Here is a 21030-nt window from a genome sequence, read left to right as displayed (position 1 = left end):
TGCATTTTTAAATAAATAGTAGTTTTCTTAAAATACTGAAAAAAATGTTAAGCTTTTTTTGTCACTTTCGACTTTTTCAGCAATTTCTTTAAAGTAGTAATCATACAAAATTAAGTTTCTATTTTTCTAATCTACACCTTAGATTTATGTACATATATATAATCTATTTCTTTTTATTTATCCTATTTTTGAATTTGTGGTCATTATTCCAGAGCAACGTTGAGTGTGGTACAGACGTGAAGAAAGTGAGAAAAGTGTCAGGGTTGTACTTGATTCGAACTGGGACCGCTGGGGCAAAAGTATTCATAAAACACTGGTGAGATGGATGTCTTAATGACAACAAAGAATAAGAACTGTAAGATATAAGGTACAGTCACGGAGATGTAAATATTACAAATGTGAAGAGGGACAGCCAAGGACAGAGGTTTTGTCCCAAGCAGAGTACACCACCAAAATGGTGGGGCATATGTGTAAAAAAAATGTGGAAAAGAGCGTAAAGAAATCCAAAAAAGGAGAGCTTTCTTTTTTTAAAAACTCTATTAGAAACAACATAATATGCAGAACAATACAATAGCATTTACAATAGTAATTCGCAGTTCTTGTGAGAGTCCAGCATCATTTGACACATGATTTCCTCTTTTTCCGCTTGCTTCCCAAACAACTGGCTCCATATAAATTTTCATATTTTTCATGTCTTTCCCTCAGATGTGTTTAGATGGATCGTTCCTCTTTTTCAACCAGACACCAGTTTGTTTTTTTTTGGTTTCTTCTAGGTCCCGTCGGGTTACAGACATTGGCTTGACCTCGCTCGCCGTTGCCTCGCGGTCGTCCCAGAACACTTTTTAGCAGAGTGTCACAGGGAGCCTCAAAAGATTCCAAAACTGGCGGCCAAGGGGTGTTCCATTCCGTCTGGACTTTGGGGCCAAGGGTCCAGTTCACACCGGCGCCTCAAAGACCGGCCAAGTTATAATAAAGAAGTGGGAGGGGTGTCGGAAGTGCGCAGGAAGAGACGGTCGCCATGGTGGTCGGGATGGAGGGGAAACCCGTCCCCTTAAATCCGGACAGACACCGCTACGTGACGGGGACCTCCTGCTGGACCCGCCAGTCCTGAACACACAAACAAATTCAGATTAAAGGTGATTTTAAACTATTGTTTTATTCGAGGATTGGATGGTGAGGTTTCATTCAAATGATATGAGCACAAGAATAGGCTATATCCAGTTTTGTTTTCCAAAAATTTGTCATATTAACCAAAAGTTCACTTATGTGCTAAGTGCAACATTAACCTAATATTTCTACATTGAAATTAAACCTTGATAAAAAAGAAATATGAAAAAAAAAAAAAATTAACAGGAGAAAAGGTGCATTTTCCTCCGAAAATATAAACATTGTTAATAAATTGTTAATATTTTCTTATTTGTAAAATTCAAAATTTTGATTCTTACCTGAAATAGAAAACCTTGTTAAACGATTTAGTTTCAATAAAAAGAACAGTATAAATATAGTATATTCCTCCCCTTTCATCAAAATATTTTATAAGAATGGCTTTATTTCTTGAAGGTGTAGTGTAACATCAAGCTTATCAGCAAATCCCAAAAATACCAAGTGTCTACAAATTTAGTGTTTTCATTGGATGAAAAGAAAATTGGAGTTCACAGTTTTTCCCAGACAGCGACGATAACAAACATTGCATTAAACTCATTCATAAACTGCTAGTTTAAATGAATTGAACATCCATCGCGGTCACTGGCACTACAATTTCATCATTCATGCAAATTGTTCGCTGTGATGACATTACGCAGCTTTTTATTAACGAGACTTATGTATTAAAGGCACTGTCATTAAAGCTTTTTTAACAATGGAAGCCAATTTAGCGTCCAAATACACATGATCGACTTGATGCGATGTTGACTGTTTCACTTTGGAAAACCCTTTCCGTCTCCGGTGCCGAAACCTGGCATGTTATGCCACAATAAAAGAAAAAATCCATATTTTGAACACGCTTAACAAGGATCCAGTGAACGTGTTGAGTCAATGACATGAGTTGAGTTCCAATAAGGAACTCAAAGGAGCACAAATGGCTAATAAGGTTTTCCACTAATAAGTCAATCAATACACCCATTTTAAGGTATTCCGGTTTGGACTCCTATGGGGGCAATTCAACAGGAATGAGCATTCATGCGGACAATATAGGTCCCCTCCGGGACGCCCTTCATTAACAGTAAAAGTTCATCCAGCAGAAAAGGGAGAAAAGGGAAGTTGAGGGCGCGGAGGCGGGGCTTCGTCTTGACCCCTCGGCCTGGGGTCAACAATTTGTGCTTAATGATCGCGGCCTTGAATGACCGCGGAGCCTCAAAAGGATGAGATACAGAACAGAACTCCAGGGGCTTTACATACACTACTCAAGAGGCCACTACTGAACACAGAAGTAGTAAAAGAAAACAAGCAAAAACGTCATAAATTGAGCTTCAGCAAAAAAAATAATAAATAAAAAATGAAATTGCTAAATCTCCTCTCATCTAATTTTCTGAACTGCTTTATCCTCATTAGGGTCACAGAGTTGCTGACGCTTCTCCCAGCTGACTGCGGGCCAGAGGCAGGGGACAAAGGACAACCATGTACTCACACCCCTACCTCGGGGCAATTTAGAGTGTCCAATAGGCCTACCAAGCATGTTTTTGGAATGTGGAAGGAAACCAGAGTACCCAGAGGGAACCCACGGAGGCCCGGGAAAACATGCAAACTCCACACAGATGGACATGACCTGGATTTGAACCCAGGACCCCAGAGCTGTGAGGCCGACGCGCAAACTACTCGACCCACCGGGCTGCAATCACTAAATTAATAAATAAATTAAATAGCCAGCTCGGAAGTCGAGTAGTTAGTGTGTCGGCCTCACAGTTCGGAGGTCGAGGGTTCGATCACTGTGATACTGCATCCAAAAAACATGAAATGGAGGCTGGTGGAAAACTCTAAAATGCCAGTAGGTATGAGAGTGTGAATGGTTGTCCGTCTCCTTCCGTAGTACAATTGGCTGGCCACCGATTCATGGTGTCCTCCAACATTTGCCTGTAATTTAGCTGGGATAGGCTCCACCCCACGATCCTCGTGAGGATAAGCGGCACGGAAAATTAATGAAGGGTATCAGAAAATATATTACGATTGAAAAAAGTTTCAAAAAGATAAAGGAAAAATCAATTAAAATTGCATTACGACTAATTTCGCAGATGAAGAGAACCAAATTAGGTCCAGAATTGGACGCGGGCAGGGGTCGTGTGGCCGACTGCAAATGGGGCCAAAGGTGACATGCGAGTCACCTCGGCGCCATTCAAAAATTGGGGGGTGTCTGGGCTGTCGACTTCTGCTTGGTTTACTGGACTTCATGCATGCTGACAGGTGTATTGTTTCACAAGGAGGGGGATCCGAGTGGAACATCACTAAGCAACACTAATTGGCTTGAATGTCATCATGAAAAAGAAGAAGAGGAAGAAGCTAGGTCTCACAAAAAAAATGCTTCTAATACATAACGAAGCTTGTCCACCTCTCGATCATCATACACTATTAATTTAATTGCTCACAAAAGACTTTCATCGTTTAATTGACCTAGAAAAGATGTCACCAATCCAAGCTGATGAAGCTGTAAGCCCCCCCCTTTCTTCCTCCCTTTGGTCCGTTCCATCTTTCACTCCTCCTCCTCGTCATTTACTCTCGCTCTCCCTCTCCCTCCCTCCCTGCATGTTTTTTCCTCGTCTTCGCTCAGCCAGGATTCCTCTGGTGGCCCAATTACGGGATTGAGCAGGCAAATTGAGGCTGTTTAAAGCGAGGTCTACTGGGAAGGAGAGCAGCTGCTACCACCGAGGAAGAGAGGACATTCGGACACGCCCAACGCACAAAATATGACTGCCTTTCCGTAACGGCGTCTCCTCAACATCAGCTTCTTTGTTTTTCCTAAATTGCGGCACACTTGGCGTAGAGGTTAATGGCGTCCATTTTGGTAAACTGAATAAGTCAAATCCATTGGTCACACCTCCGCTGACGGCATATTTAATTTGGATCTACTCAATTAGGCCCTGCTAAGCTCCATAGCCTGCTGGCTACCTCCTCCTCATCCATTTTTTGCACTAGTTTGCGGTTCCCTCCCTGTGCCAGTAGTAATCCTATTATCACACACACGTATGTTCATATACATTGCACCCTCGCAAACATTTTATGTATCCGTATTTCCGGGACGCTCATGTGGGCCATTTCTGAAGATGAAACGGCCCTGGCGACTGCTCGCCATATGCTGTACAGTACGTCCCGGAATGACGTGGGAGTCTATTTGGCCCTGGGATGAGCGAGAAAGTGAGTAAGGGAGGGAGAAGGGATGATTTATATATATATAAAACTGACCGATTGAAGAGATCCATCAAATGGGGAAACGTTAGATAGAGGGAGAGCTAATGTCACCATCACCCACAAAACCATCAAAGTCCTCTTTTCTGTGTCCGAATTGAACAATTGTCCATCGAAAACGCTGAGTTTAATACGCTAGTCCAGGTGGCCACAATCCTTTCGCAAATAGTAGCGAGCTGGTAGCTAGCGTAACTAGCCCGGCACTGCCTGCCACTCTTCGTCATCCTGTGTTGATGTCGATGTATACAGGCCACAATCCTTTCGCAAATAGTAGCTAGCTGGTAGCTGGCGTAACTATTCTAAGGCTGTCTTCCATGGTTCGCAACTCTGTTGATGTCGATCGCCAGGCCACAACCCATTGGGTGTATTGACAAAAAAAACTATATATCCCAGCAGTCACTGCGTGGTACTTTATCTACGGGAAAATAGTAGAGTCGGGGGCTGCTTGCCGTAGTCCTATCGACTGATTTATTTTATTTTATCGTGATAAAGTTTTTTTTAGTATTGGTCCATATATAAAGCGCACTGGATTATAAGGCGCCCTGTCTATTTTGGAGAAAATGGAAGACTTTTATGTGCGCTTTATAGTCGTGAAAATGCGATAATCTATTTCATTTAAGTTAAATATAATGTTTATGTTATGTACGAACGTATTGCTGTCAAGTCTATATCCTGTCCTCTGTCTCTCTTCCTCCTCCGCGCACTCTGCACTACAGTCTGTCTGTACTGAATAATGTCCCATTTCAGTATTGAAGATCATAACGTGTAGATAGGTACATATCGGTAACTTTGACAGTAGGTGGTGAATTAGAACAAATACAATGATGTTTTTCCATGTAATATCCTGTTTTTGTCGTTTTTTTCAGAGGCTGGGAAAGGATTAATTTGTATTTAGTTATTTTATATAGCAAAAAATGATTTGAGATACGAGTAAATTGAGGTCGGTCCCGGAATGCATTAAGCGTATCTCAAGGTATTACTTAACGTTGACAGATAGAAAATTTACAAAGACACATCAATAACAATTCAGATGAATAATGAACTATAATAATAACTTATAAGCTTGTATACTTACATTCGCCTTGGTGTTGCGATTGGTTGACCCCGGGGTGGGGGCAGGGCTACATGTAGTGCCACTGACCTTCCATGCCCATGTTCATACCCATTCCGCCCATTGGTCCTGAGGAGCACAATATTCACATGTCAATGTGAAGTTACGTGTAAACAGCGAAAACCATGTTGCCGTGCTATGATATCAACATTTCGAAGTCGCCAACTCCTGACGATTGCAGCCATTATCCAATTATGTTATGTTACCACATTGTGGCGTTGTTTTACGCTTTAATTACGTAATTTTTCCAGATGTCTGTTCATATTTAAGGATCAAACCAATCACATTTGCGATATTATTTGTTGCCAGGGTCAGAAATCTGACTTGAGGCCTTCACAATCAGTTCTGCAGGCTCTGCTGCATATAACGAGCGTCGATAAAACTGTTGCTTTAACCAATCAGATTTTGAGTTGGCGACACCAATTCCTTCTCACAGGCGTAGGGATACGTCATTGCCTTCTCGTAGGTGTAGGGATACATCATCGTGTTCACAAACTATGATTGGCTAGTGATAGAGTGGACTAGCCATAGCTACCAAACTGTATCTGGAGCGAGCTGCACAAGCAAATATATTGTTGTGTTCATTTAATAGCAGTTTTGTCAACCCGTAATGGCTGAAGGAGGAGAAGAAATTGATTTGTTTGCAGATTTACTGGCAAAGCCATTTTCAAGACGGACTTTTACAAGAAAAGCTGGACATCATTAAGAAAGGCCGAACAACTCTGAAGCAAGCAAGCCTGTCACAACCGGGAACGAACATTTTCAGCACTAAATTGAATAAAAACTTGTGCCAGAAATACGAAAGGACAGGCTCGACTTTCGGAATTAGCTTTGATGGCGATAGAAAAGAAGGAGGAAAGAAAGGAGGATGGAATTTGTGTACATACAAAAAAAATTTGGTGAGTAAAATATGCGTATATTACTAAATAATATGTCAATTGTATGATGTGATAATTGATGCTTTTTTATGTGTCCCAGCTGTAGCTGAAGTAGAGGCTTTATTGTTAATAAATAGTTTTTGAGGGTTAGATTCAGACAGCACTGAAGGTGTCAGTTTGAAATTCACGGCCTGCCACTGTGTTACGCCATCATGTTCGAACAATGTCTCATAAGATTTTCGTATATAATGTCAATAGGCTTTCACATACTGTTAGCGTAAAGCACTATTAACATAAATGACAGTGCCATACGAGTATGTCATCCTGCTTTTTACGTCGTGATGAATTAGGGCTAGACTTAAAATTGGTGTCTTACACTTAAACTTCATGCTATTATGACCATCATGCCATTTCCCGAAGTTGACACCACCACCGTGCCCTTGGAGAAGTCCCCGTTTTTATAGCCAAAGCATGACGACAGGTGAATAGTGAGCATAACTAGAAAAAGATGAGCAAAAAAGCCTCACCAGGTGGTCTGATTCCCATGTGCTGTTGGCCGTCCATGACGAAGCCCCCCATTGGCTGACCATCTGGATTATAGGGAGCTCCTTGACTTACTGTGTGTGTACGAAAGAAACAAGAGAGAGGAGGGGGGGGGGGGGGGGGGGGTAGTGGTAAATTAGCACGTTTAATTAAGGCTTAGTCGCCGAAGCAGGATCATCTGTCGAACGCTGCACACACGAACAGCAGTGCCAGTGCTCCTTGTCTTCTTGACTTTTTACATCGATAAGCCCCTAGTGGGCTTTAATACATTAATGAGGTTTGACCACCACTCCACACACACTTCAGGTTCACACATTCCATTAAAAAATATATACACTGCAGGAGTTCATTAAGCGACTTTTTGTACAGTAACTGCCTGAGTAGCCGGTCTAGATTTTTTTCCAGCTTTGGACCAGAGATGCAGACATGAACAGTCGCTTTATGATAAAAGTAAAGAATTGTGGTGTGACTTTAAGAGTGTAGTTTTTCCATACATTTCTGTTATGTTCTTGTGTTTGATAATTTTTTAAAATTTCCTAACAGGTGTTAGTCTCATCTCATCTCCTTTTCTGGACTGCTTTATCCCCAATTGGGTCGCCGAGGGTGCTGAAGCCTATTTCAGTTGACATCGGGAGAGATCCAGAGTCGGGGGACACTTTGAATTTCCCAGCCAATCTCACAAGGAGACAAACAACCATTGACGCTCACACTCATACCTAGGGGCAATTTAGAGCGTCCAATCAGCCTACCAGAGGACCCGGAGAAAACCCACGCAGGCCCACTGGAGAACATGAAAACGCCACACAGGTGGACCGACCTGGATTTGAACTTAGGTCTCCCAGTGTGAGGCCGACGTGCTAACCACTCAGCCGAGCTGCTCACATCCTTGGGAAGGAGGCAGTGTACATCAATAACCGTCTGATATTGGTTGTCGGCTTTTTAATTTTCAGTTCCCAGGTTCCAACAAGTGTTATTTTAGTCTTCTGTTCGTGTGTTGTGTGGACTTTGTTTTCATGGAATTCAACTTATTTTTGGTGGGGAGTTTAGTTCGTGTTGCGGGATCCATTTGGCCAATAAGCCTTTGAAAATTCGGGCTTTGGTAGCAACCAGATAGTAAACAGCCAACTACACAAACGTGTTTTAAAATTTCAATAAGAATGAACCCTTGTTTAACCGCTTTTTAAAAGTGAAAACCTGGAACTATATTTTGATTACATGAAGTAGCATTTTCAGTGTAATACAAATTACGAGAAACTCCAAACAAAACAGTTTTGGGAGGAGTAGGAAACTCCTGACTTAATTAGTGAAAAACCTTAACATTCTGTCTCATATTAGCATTAGCAAGTAGCTGAGTACCAAGATTTATAAGAAGATAATGGCAATAATTGTGGGCTTATCTGAATGCAAAAATGACCAGAATTGTTGCTATATAATGGCAATAAGTTACAACTCAGTAAAAATACAAACAGATAATTTCAAATGCTGAAACGGAATATTCACCTTAACCCTAATATTGTTTGCATGGAATCCAGTACACTTGGATACATTTGCTGTTTCAACACTTTAACCGCCATTGCCCGCAAAAGACATCCTATCTATTGGTCTGTGAGGGGCTGGCATTGAATGATCACTACCAATTCACCCAGTTCAGATGGATTTTATGTATGTTGCATGTCATGAATTAGGGGCTGTACAAATAAGTGAAACCTGAGAATACTGGCTTCCATTGAGACGCCCTCATAGAAATCCACTTAGCTCCCACTGAGGCCGTCTGCAGGTCAACCCAAGCAGAAGCGAGAACTCAGCCCCTGTGGTTGTCTTTGAACTTTACTGCGGCCCCTAATACCGCCCTGACCTCTCACCCCTATTACAGGTTAAAAAAAATTTACAACAACCCAAACTAAGCCATGTAAAAGGGAATAACCACTCCCCAAAATAGCCCAAATGGGGGCCAGGGGGAATGTGGAAGGAGATGTGGAGCTAAAAAGACAAACAACAAAAATGTGTCAGAACCATTACTAGACTTGCCTGCACGGTTGGACTGGTCAATCATGGGCTGGACTATTCTCCTCCTGGCGTTGATGAACCTGGAGGAGGCAGAAGAAGAAGAAAGGGGGATTAAAAAACACTGCTAAAACAACCTTGAAATGCTTGTAAAAGAAAAGAAAAACATACACAGGTTGCTCTTTGAGTAAGGATCATGAAAAAATGGGACCCTAAACCCAACTAACTTGACTTCTAACCTGATTTTTAAAAAAAAAAGTCTGTTAAGCTCATTCCAAAAGAACAGGTGGTGCAGTAACTCATAACCAATAGAAAAAGAACAAAGAAACGTTTAGGGAAGGGGGAATCAGACCAATGGACTGATAGTCAAGTGGGGTTAAGCCGGGGTCTTTTAAAGGGCAAGGATTACAACATTTAGACCTTTCAATTGAGGGCATGCAATCAGTGAAAAAAGCTGAATAACATTAGTCGGTGAATAAATATCATGAAATGAAATTATAATGCAAGGATAGTATGGATTTTGAATGATGGTGGTGTACTGTTGTCATCATATACTTATATTGAATGAATGAAAAATATAAATTTTATTTTTTATTATTTTATGTTCTCGATACGTGGGTATAATTTTTGAATAATGCTTTTAAATGACCAAGTAAAACAAAAACTAGATTTCAAAAAGGTTAATATTCTTTTAACACATTTAAGTTAAAAAGGGAATGACTATAAATACTTTGGGAAAACTATCCACAGAACAGATAATTAAAAAATGCATTCATAAGGACTGAACCATTAACCATGAAAAGGGTTAATTCAACTGAAATTTAAAAAAAAATAATCATTTGACTTTTTTAAAACTCAGTTATTTTTTTTTTTGCTGTTTGCTTGTTCTTTGTCAGCTTCTTTCTAGCAAACACATGCATACACATGCATGCACACACACTGACCCGCTGTGACCTAACCCCTGGTGAATCCACCCTTTGACCAGTGTGATGACCCTGAGGAGAGCTAGGCCTCTCGGGGATTTGGGGACTTGATTTATGTGTTCCTGCTGTCGCCCCTGCCGGACTCTTGCATTTCACCTCTTTAAAGAGGTGCATTGGACAAAAATAAAGCAAACAAAAGTCCCCAAGAAAGACAACGGTTTAAAGGGCAGGACCCCCAAGAACTGCAGGAGAAGAGGCACAAAACAGGAGAAATGCATTTGACCCCTTCATTACCCGTCTCTAGTTTGGCTACAAAGTGCTGTGAGATTACAGAAATACAAACAAACAAACTAAATAAGAAACAACAACTGATGTGTTGTGAATGGTTATGCGTCACTTTTCCAAATCAGTAAGAAATCCTTTGGATATGGCACTTTGAATTATTGAGTTAATACAGTTTTTTTTTGTTTTATGCAATGAAATCAAACTTGGCTACTGCATTCCGCCCTCACAGAATGACAAAAACAAAAACATTATGGCAAGTTAGTGTCACCCATTTGTCTAGTATTTATAAATCAAATTCGGTAACAACTGTAACAATATTAAGTAATGTCAAGTTTATCTTCAAAAGACTCAAACAAATGTAGGAAATAACCTTAAAACGGCTGCTTTAACCCAAATCACACACTTGCTGAATCTTTTTTTAACATTTTTGTCGGTCTACCAACGATAAACATACCTGTCAAATTTCATGCATTTATGTAAAGTTGGCCTCTTGGGCTGAATTTTCAGACTAAAAGCTAGTTTCTATTCGAGAAATTAAGAAAATGATTTAAAATTAGTTTCAAAACAAAATGACAGACCTCATAAATTTCACGTTACTAATATATCACCTGCATGAGTTGTTGCAAATTAAACTGGGGAATTCTCTCTTGTTTTGGGTGTTTGAAGACAGCGAGAGAAGAATACAAAAATGCACTGACATGGCAGCGCACCATCAAATGAGAGAATGTCTGGAGTTTTATCACCAACACCCTCCTCCCCTCAACCAGACCTCCCTGGTGGGGGCCTGTTTCACTGGGGGTGATATGGGAGCGTTGAGGAGCATTCCTCCAACTCCTCTCCTCTGCAGGCCCTTTACAGAAGGTCAACCACAGGCCAACGATTGCTAACTGTTGACCCCGCCCCTCCAGCCCTCTCTCTGTATTTGTGTGTGTGTGTGTGTGCGTATACATTCGCTCATTCATTTTCTGACCCCGCTTATCTTCACAAGGGTTCAGGGGTGCTGGAGCCTATCCCAGCTGACTTTGGGAACCAGGGAGGAGACACCATCAATTGGTGGACAGCCAATAACAGGACACGAGGAGACAGAAAACCATTCACTATCATACTCATACCTAGAGAAAATTTAGAGTGTTCAACCAGCCTAGAATGCATTTTTTTGGAATGTAGGAGGAAACTGTGGTAACCGGAGAAAACCCATGCAAGTACGAGGAGAACACGCAAACTGCACATAGGAGGACTGACCTGGGATCGAACACAGGACCCTTAGAACTGTGATATGATTATTTTTGACCTCATACGATTTACTACAATGAACATATTATTATATTCGCTTGACTCCTCTAAGATAATTATATTTGCAGAAATGAGTGTAAAAATTGGGTAAAGATTTGGGAGGTAATCCAATGATTACAGTATAAATAAATGGAATCATATCTGATTTGACATTGGCTTCCGTCAGTTGGCAGAGCAATTCAACATATACATGTTTTTGTTGGCAAAAAACAGCTAGCGTGCCCAGTGATTTGCAAGTACAGTAACTTTAAACCTTATAAACAATGCATATGCTTTCAGGGGCGAACACGAATTGCATTATGAACCTATCTACACGTTTCTAATATGTCAAAAGTGCTTTGCATTAGCACCTATTCACCTACACATTCACAGAGCATTGGTGCTGCTGCCCTGGATTGCATTGTCAACCCATTGGGGGCAACTTAGGGTGCACTGCCTTGTCCAACAGCACTTCGACAATGGGTGGTGATGTCATATGTGGTGGTTTCATAAAGAGGACATTGTTGTCAGCAACATTATGTATTGGCACAGCCTTACTGGAGAGTACTTTTAGTATGTCACAACATTTCATCTTTGATCCTATGGCCATTTTTCTATAATTTTTGTAACATATTTTTCCAATGAAATGACAGCATTGAAATATTCAGCCAAAATTACATTTCTTTTAAAAATAATTTAAACCGCCTCATAGTTTAGGGATTTTCTCACCTGCCTTCGGTGTGGGCAAGTGTGGGATCGATTCCTGCATGTTGATGGTATGATTGGGCATGTATATGGTTGTCTCTCTCTGTGCTCTTTGGCTAACTTTTGCCCAATGTCTGCCGGGATAGGCACCAGCAACCCCCCGCAACTCTTGCGGTGCAGAAGATGAATGAATGAATTTGCCTTTCATATATTTAGCATCATATTTATTTGCCAGAAATTGCTGTCCTATCACTGATATTGAGATCTTCACGAACCTGAGAAAACAATTCAGAAAGTATCATACTAATAATTTACTAATATACAGTTCGTGATTTAATACTTTCTCAATGAGAATGGCTCGGCACATATTTAACATCTGAGCACAATATTTCTCCAGCCGATGGACTTCATTTCAGCTGAATAAAACCACATTTTACCAAATAGATAATACCATGATAGCATTAGAACATCACTATCCCTCATAATACTAACATGTCAATGAGAAATCCCCCTCCTTACATAAATCATCTCGTTTTAGACTCCACCATTACATCCCCTTTCCTTCCGGCATTTATTTGCTTCTTAGCTTTTATCACTCCTTATCGCACTCCCCTTCTCTGGTGGAAAGTGGCGACTCATACTGGACAACCAGCCACCTGAAACCCTCCCACTCCCCCATAACTCCCGTCCTCACTTCTCCTGCCAGCTTTCTGTCCCTGAGGTACCCATATCTGAGGCCAGATGCACCATGGGGCTTGGAACAAAAGAGAAAATGCCTCTCATAATAGCAGTCAGGGCACAGAGAAGCAGAATGGAAAGAAGAGGACGAAAGAGAAGGGAAAGGGAAAGCAGATGCTCTCACTGAGAGCGTTAGCAAGGCGAGAAACACTGAGAAGGCGAGGGGTAAATGGTAAGCTCCTCTTCACCTTCGCACGACCCCCCGGACACCATACATACCCAGTGTTAACAGCCTCCCAAAAGGCAACACGATGAGGCTCACTCATTTGGCCGTGCTATTTTGGGCAAGAATGGGGCAAGAGGGACACATATATGGGGTGATCCCAAATAAAAATGAAGCCCCATCGGTTCGCCATGGGAGCCAAGGGCCTGGCGTTTGGAGTCCCAGCGGGAGCACAGAAACACATATAGATACACATGCATGCACACACATGTCGTCCATGTGTTGCGCCACAACTGAGGATGGGAGACATTCTTTGTAGAAGGGCCTTCAGAACACAGAGAGACCTCAACGATTCAAGACTTTTAATTTGTGTACAAATTGAAGTCCACTTTTTTTGGGGGTGTGCGGGCGGAAGGCACGGACTGGGAGATTTTACTAGAAGTTAATTTTCAAGGCATGTACATTGGCATATCTTCATAAGTGTCTTCATCTATTTATTTTGGTAGCACAAATAAAAATGGAAAAATAGCAAAGCGAGTCATGGCTGTATCGATAGTTAAAATAAAACGACCACTCGGTTCTGAGGCATAGAGAAGCCAGGAAGTTCCAATTAGAAAGCCTCGGTGGAATATATTAATATATTTGCCTCGGTTTTTGTACAAGGAGGTTTGAATTTAGTCTAAGGGAATATTAAAACATATTTTTAAGTGTTTGGATAGTAATCTATGTTCATTTAAGTTTTCATTTAGTTTATGTTATGTTATGAGCAAATTGCCATGGAGTCTCTCTCCTGTCCTTTCTCTCTCTCTCGTCCACGCTACCGTCTGTCTGAATAATGTCACATTTTAGTATTAATGATCATAACATCTAGATAGGTATTTGTGAATTGTGAGTAGGCAGTGAATTAGAACAAATGAAAAGATGTCTTTCCATTGTAACATCCTGTTTTTGGTGTTTTTTTTCAGAGGGTGGGAACGGATTAATTTGTATTTAGTTCATTTCTATGGGAAATTTGATTTGAGATACGAGTAAATTGACATCTAAGCTCGATTCTGGAACACATTAAGCTCGTATCTCAAAGTATTACTGTAGGCCAAAAGATTTTTTATATGGCTTAATTTATTCACTTTAACATGATGGCGCTTAAATGATGGAAGTCCTCTCACCGTTCCATTTCTAATAAGCTATTTCACCAATCATCTTCCCACCTTTATTAAAGAGTGATACACAATATTATGGATTTGACCTAGTTAACTTTTTCCACACTGATAGATCCACAATCCATTTGGAGGGAGTGGGTTTGGCACCAATCAAATCAGATGGTTTGGTATAAGATTTTCAAAACAGATTGAACACCAAGGCCATCGCTGGCACTGAAACATGATCACTCAATACGATCCCTAACAGTTAGAGTGTTTTGGACATCTATCGCCATCAGTGGCGCTGAATGAGATAGAGTAAATGACATTATAGGTGGCGAAAACAACCACCTAATATTGACATAAGTCTGCTGAACTAGCACAATGTAATGAGACACTATAGATTTTCCAATGTCACAACACAAAGAAGTGATATTTGAACACAAAATCACAAAAAAGTTACGTGTCATGACTGTATCTTTCTTGAATTAAAGTTCATTCATTCATTTTCTGAAGCGCTTTTCTCACAAGGTTCACGGGTGGTGCTGAAGCCTATCCCAGCAAACTATGGGGACCTGACGGGGGACACCCTGAATTGGTGGCCAGCCAATCACAGGAAATAATTCATCTAAAATACAGTGATATTTTTATATTATTAACATTTATTGTTATTTCCTGGGGCATTTGAAACATGTAATAGAATTATTAGAGGTGTGATATTGAAGGAACAGTTGCTTTTCAATCCAGACCGATTTTAAAGCGATTTTTCACATCTGGTGTACAAAAAGACTGGAACTGATTTTGACTGCCGAGCTAATATCCTACTCTCATTACAAGACACATATAGTCTTCACTCACACACACATACGTACACTCAGGTGTACGCGCAACACACGTGAAATGGCCAATTAAAAGCAAGAAATTGTCTTTTTCATCAGCTGCCTCGTTGCTGTGACCGATCGGGAGGTAATTTAATAACGAGCTGGTGGAAAGATGCGGCTTGGAGATACAAAAGGTTACAAGGCAAGCTTTCATTTGAATTCAGCGTAGACACACACAAACACATTTAGCAAAACTTCTCTGGCCTATTTGGGGCGCACACCAACAGAGAGGCGCACTACGCATATTCAAAATCCAGAAGAGCAGGAATTAACTGGTCACTGCCAAGCACATGCCAGCTGTCAGTCAAGATGATTTAAGAGTATAGGTTGGGATATAGATTCTGAGTTATCATCGTCTTGTCAGCGCGTTGGTGACATGCATTGTTTGTTCCTCGAAACGCAATTAATTCCTTGCCTACAGGTCCTTCCAGTTCAACACACACACTTGATACATAAAAACTAACTTGTTAAACTTACGGAGAAAAAAGATGATTCATCAGCAGCATAACATGGTACATGGCATAATTTAAATCAAAGAGTTAAAAAGAAAAGCTTAGCTGTCACACTTAAATGGAAATAAATATGAACTGATATCAAACGTCAAAATCTGGGCTTGCACTGAATGATTATGTTTCAGTGCAATTGACAGCAATAAATATTCAATTCATTTAACGAGGAGGGCTAGGAGTCATGGTTTGCTCTCAATGGCACTGAATAAGTTAATTAAATGATCAGACAGTTTTGATCAAGACACTGATGGCGTTGTATTTGTTTTGCCACAGTAGTGACACTACCAACTCAGTGCTCCAAAAATGTAAATAGTACCGTATTTTCATGACTATAAGGCGCACCGCATTATAAGGCGCACCCTCAATGAATGACATTTTTTCCATATATAAGGCACACTGTATTATAAGGCGTACTGTCTATTTTGGAGAAAATTTAAGACTTTTAAGTGTGCCTTATAGTTGTGAAAATACGGTAATTGCTATTGACTTCCAGGTATGAAGCACTCACTACAAAGTCACCTCTAGAGCCAGCCATTGTTGATGTTTTGGATTTTTTTTAAATAAAATCTTGCAGTGGGGGAGAAGCTATATGATGGAAGATTTTGTAAACTAAGATGACATCTGCATCTTTAACCGTATTGTTTCAGTTCAGGCGTTTGTGTTTTTTTAATATCCGACAGTGGTGGTTTTTCGTTTTTGGTTTTCTGTTTTTTCCATATATAAAGCGCACTGAATTTTAAGGCGCACTGTCTATTTTGGAGAAAATTGAAGACTTTTAAGTGTGCCTTATAGTCGTGAAAATACGGTACCATGCAATTCAGCCAAACATACCAAAAGTTTTGTAAAAGTTTGTGAGGTTATGCAGTTTCTGGGTATGATGAAGGGTTAGGGTTAGGCTTTTGTCCCCAAAACTTTGAGGCCGACGCGCTAGCCACTCATCTGTCGGGCCGCTGCCTAGTAAATAGCTATTATTTATTTAGACAACTCGTCAGATAAACAAAATGACAAAAATGATAAGAACATGTAAATTGTTCAAGCTGCACACACAAAAACTCAAATATGAAAACATATCTTTTTTTGCACATTCTTTAACTTGTGTCGACATGCTTTCTGTGCTCTTAAACAATCAGGCGTTTGCCTTGCAGCGCCCCTTGAACAATCCCTCTATTGTAATTGGGGTACAACTGCTTTTCTCTATACCTGCCACCACCTATTTTGTCTCCTATATAATATAGTGTGTGCGAGTGTTGAATAAAAAAACCTCCCAAAAAGTTGCAACCAACATGTTGATGGTGTGTATGTGTATACAGTATGACAGTGACATAATGTTGTGGGTTTGTTTTCCGTGTAACCAAGACGACCCACGTTGGGCACTTGCCTAAATGCAATCAAGACGCATGTGTGTTTGCATGCGTTTCATGTGACAGCGGGCTGACATTTTCGGGGCGGCACATTCATTTGTTTAGCTTCCTGTTTGTTTTACAGAATATTTTCAAAACTCCTGGACATTTTTTTTGCCAATCCAAATGTATCAGCAAATGTCGTGGACAACGTAGTTTAAATGAATATACTATTTTTATAATATTATTTAAACAACATTTTTCAGAGTGGCAATTCTAATAAGAAAATAATAATGATTTATTAGTTCATTTATTTAATATTTTTACTAAATTATGTTTAATCTCCGTGCAGTTTATGGCTCAAGAGACAAGTGCCGAGGCCTCTAATAATTGCTTCACTTCTCTGAGGTCTCAGACACTCATGTCAACGGTCCCAAACTTACAGCCCCAAAGATTGAATCTTCTTTCTTTTTTTCATTATATTAATCAATACACTTCAGTCTAAGTACATACTACTCAATAACATATTCATCTTAAAGGAAAAGCATGTTAGGTGAAGGAACGTCAATTCTTGGAAAAATCCACTTGTCACTAACCTTTGCCATTTTGGAAAATATATCGGAATTATATAATATATATTCACTTTATGATTTAGCATGACCTTTGTGGCAGTGATCGATTGATTTTAACACTTTAAGGACGATTAAAGATTAGGTGCATTTGTAAATTATTTTGACGTTTTAACAACCGCTGATCAAATATGTTACAAAAATTTCAAATCACAGTATTTTCATGTTAAATAATGGTGTAAATAATATAACAGTTTCCCAATGGAAACAGTCCGACCCTCAAATTGATAATATCCTAATATTTTCATTATTCCCTATATTTTGAAGAAAATAATCTTTCAACATTTTGTGTTAGACCTTAAAGAGCCATATTTACTTTTTGTCTACAGCTGGTTGTTATGGACAGTGTTAGACAGAAAAGTGTCTGTGAATGTATGCAGTTGCCTAACTTCTCTCCTTCATATTGAAAACTAGCTTAGCTTTAATTTACTTGAATTCATTTGGACGATGGACTATTGCATCGGGGCACAAAGGACCAGTCGGTGGGTGTCGATGCATGTGTGTAAAATGGGGTGTGGGGGCGGGCAAAGGGATTAGGTGACCCCCACAGCAACTCTCACTTTTAAGCCCCTTTTAAATTTCACACTTTTCTTCTGTTTCTCTGCGCCGCATACAAGTAGTAATCCTCTGCTTCCAGTTAGCAGGAGTGCGATCCAACAGTGTGAAAGTTTGTGTGAGATGCTGTTCGCATGTCTAAACAAAGCCAGCAAGGCCTCTTTGACTAATAACAGCCTGGCATGAGCCCAGCCAGGTGACCCCCACCTCACCTCGCGACAAGTCTGCTTGTTAAATGTGTGCACTTTTATGTGTGTGCGTGTGTTAGAGGTTTACAAGCAACACACCGAAGTAGTTGACAACAAGCGTGATGATCTGCAGTAGTGGCATTGCTCATAACTCTAAAGATTGATGTAGAAACATTACTCACAGAGGGCCTGCTAAACAGTGCAGTTATTAATAGTGTAAGAAAAATGACAGTATTGGTATTAATACGCGGCTATGAATTGATATTCTTCACTTCATGGCTAGGCCATGAGCCGGCGGCTGGCTGGCAGTGAAAATGGAGGTAATTTATGAGCAGTGAGGCGAAGAATACATAAGAAACACACACACACACATACACACACACACACACATACACACACACACATACACACACACACACACACACACACACACACACACACTACAACATGGCATAGATGAAGAGCAATAAAATGAGTAAAGGTTTTAGGATAGAGATGGCAATTTGTTTAGGGTTGTTACATCTGGGTGTATGTGTTTTCCTTATATTTGTCAACACATATGGTTTTCCTATATTTTGAACAGGATTTTCATTTTTTTCAAATGATGTGGCATCCAAAAAAACAAAAACAAACAAACCAAAAAATAACATTGTAGCGTCTACAAATATAAGGCCAATTTCAGTAGTGATTTCAATGGATTATTGGGAAACGAGAGCATGAACACGACTACTGTAAGCCGTAGCCAACGGAAACATAACAAAAATGATGTGATCACACTTCCGCAAAATCATCTACCCCTCCCTCTCGATCTCCAGTGAGCCAAGTGGTACATTTAGGGATAGCATATAAAATCAGAAACTTTACAGATCAATGATGTTTCAAAACAAAAAAAGTGTATTGGTACGCATACATTTTTCATTTTCCATACCTTTTTTTGCAGGAAATTATGTATTAATTAAGTATTTTTAAATTTAAAAAATTGCCCATACACAGGCGTGTATATCCACCCCAACAAATGCACAAAATTAAACTAGTGCATTTTTTTCTGGTCTTTCTATCATAATGTATCACAAAACTATTGTTTGATCTTTCTTTTCTCCGTTTATGTGGCGCCACCCTTGACACCCAACCAATTATGATGTGGCCAATTGTAATTTTCGATTATCCATGCACGAAAAGGCAAGCACGCACAATGGAAAATATTCTAGTGTCAGTTCTCGTGTTTCTTAGTATTCGAAGCAGTTTTTCGCTCATTTTCACACTCAGGCAGTCCTCGTCTTCCTAGACACAACACGATACAAACGTTTGCAAAATTTACAATTTGTGGTTAAGCAAAAAGAATATTATACAGGATGACCCAAAAGATGCGTATCCATTAGTTTCGAAAACGTTTCCATTGGTGCGCATCTTTTTGGGTCACCTTGTATTACTTATTTTCATGTGGTCCAAGCTTTTATGTCCAGCTTCATGGCATGGACATTTTGAGGCCCCTTAAGGCCTGGTTGATACAACGGAACTTGTTATCACGATAATTGAAAAAAAAATCAGTCGATATTTATAATTATCACGATAACTATCACATCTTTTCCTTTGAATTTTTAAATTTCAAATGTCTGTGAATATGTAGATAAAATACTATCCTTGTTTTTTAATTAAAAATTTAACTGCATTACTTCAATATAAAATAAAAGAGAATATAGAATATGATGATTTAATAATTTAGTATTGTTGTTGTTCTGTTGTGCAATAAAGACAATACAACTCCCTAATTAGAATATATGAATCCTCCATGTGCACCTCTCTCTTGGTAACACTGCAAATTGATTAGCTGGTCATCATCATCATCTTCTTTATCTACTGAATGTTGGTCTAGAACTAGTGTTCACGTCGCATAAGCGACCCCCGTCGTTCTGATGTTCGGGTGGTGTAATTGTAGTTTAAATGTATCAAAAAATATTTGTATTATTATTGTTGACAAAAAAATTGATGATAATTAGCGTTATGGTTTTATTGGCCATATCTAGGCTCCACCCACAATTGTTGGAGGATAAGTGTGCGTGTGTATGTGTGTGCTTGTATGCTCAAGCGACCAAACTGAAAATAGTCCTACTCTCATTCCATGGCGCACAGAAACGTAGACGAAAGACCGAACCCAATGACCAGACTCACTGAACCAGTTGTTCTCGCATCGGTCTTGACAAACATTTCACGGTTTGCTACAATCATTGTTAGTTGTGGCCTGATAGTATCAGACAATTAGCATGGGATTCCCCGGGAGCTGATGTCAAATCCGGATAAGCCAGAAAAGACACGGTTGATTTAATGCAGTAAGATAGCAGAAATGTAAAAAAAAAAAAAAAAAAAAAAACAGCTCTGATTCTCTGTTGTGACGTCAATCTCATACAAGTCATTTACTGTCAACAGATCCTTAGTAAGCCGCCTGATGGTGTATAGCAAGGGCAGAAAACATGAGGCTTTCGAGCCGCATCTGGCTCTCGGCCAAGATGAATGAGGCCCTTTGCTTCTTATCATATTTTGTATATATTGTTCCTCTTTGCCTAGTTCCATGTTTTTCGTTTCATACAACTCTGGCCAAGTTGCATTTGACATGTTGAGGGCGGACACTTACCTTGAAATTAACATATTTTTGTTTCGTAAAAAGATGTGTTATGGTGAAGAATGTGGTTTTAATGGTGTGTTTTTTGGGTGTGTTTTGGCAGGTTTCTAAGTGGTTTGGGTCTTTGACTCTCACACCCTGGTATAGGTATAGAG

General features: G+C 39.9%; 1 protein-coding gene across 1 annotated transcript in view; it reads right to left on the bottom strand.

Annotated features, from left to right (window-relative positions):
- Positions 1-226: 226 nt before the first annotated feature.
- The window catches only part of meis1b (Meis homeobox 1 b), a 100983-nt gene continuing 80179 nt past the window's right edge, over positions 227-21030 (bottom strand). Inside the window, exons 10-13 of the mRNA XM_077729494.1 lie at positions 8956-9014; positions 6912-7001; positions 5471-5575; positions 227-1107 (exon numbers count right to left, since the gene is read on the bottom strand). Of these exons, the coding sequence (XP_077585620.1) occupies positions 5517-5575; positions 6912-7001; positions 8956-9014 (208 nt within the window). The 3' untranslated portion in view covers positions 227-1107; positions 5471-5516. The remainder of the gene's footprint in view (positions 1108-5470; positions 5576-6911; positions 7002-8955; positions 9015-21030) is intronic.

Source organism: Stigmatopora nigra, chromosome 12 (assembly GCF_051989575.1).
Source record: "Stigmatopora nigra isolate UIUO_SnigA chromosome 12, RoL_Snig_1.1, whole genome shotgun sequence".
In the NCBI taxonomy this organism is placed as follows: domain Eukaryota; kingdom Metazoa; phylum Chordata; class Actinopteri; order Syngnathiformes; family Syngnathidae; genus Stigmatopora; species Stigmatopora nigra.
This window is presented reverse-complemented; position numbering and strand designations above follow the sequence as displayed.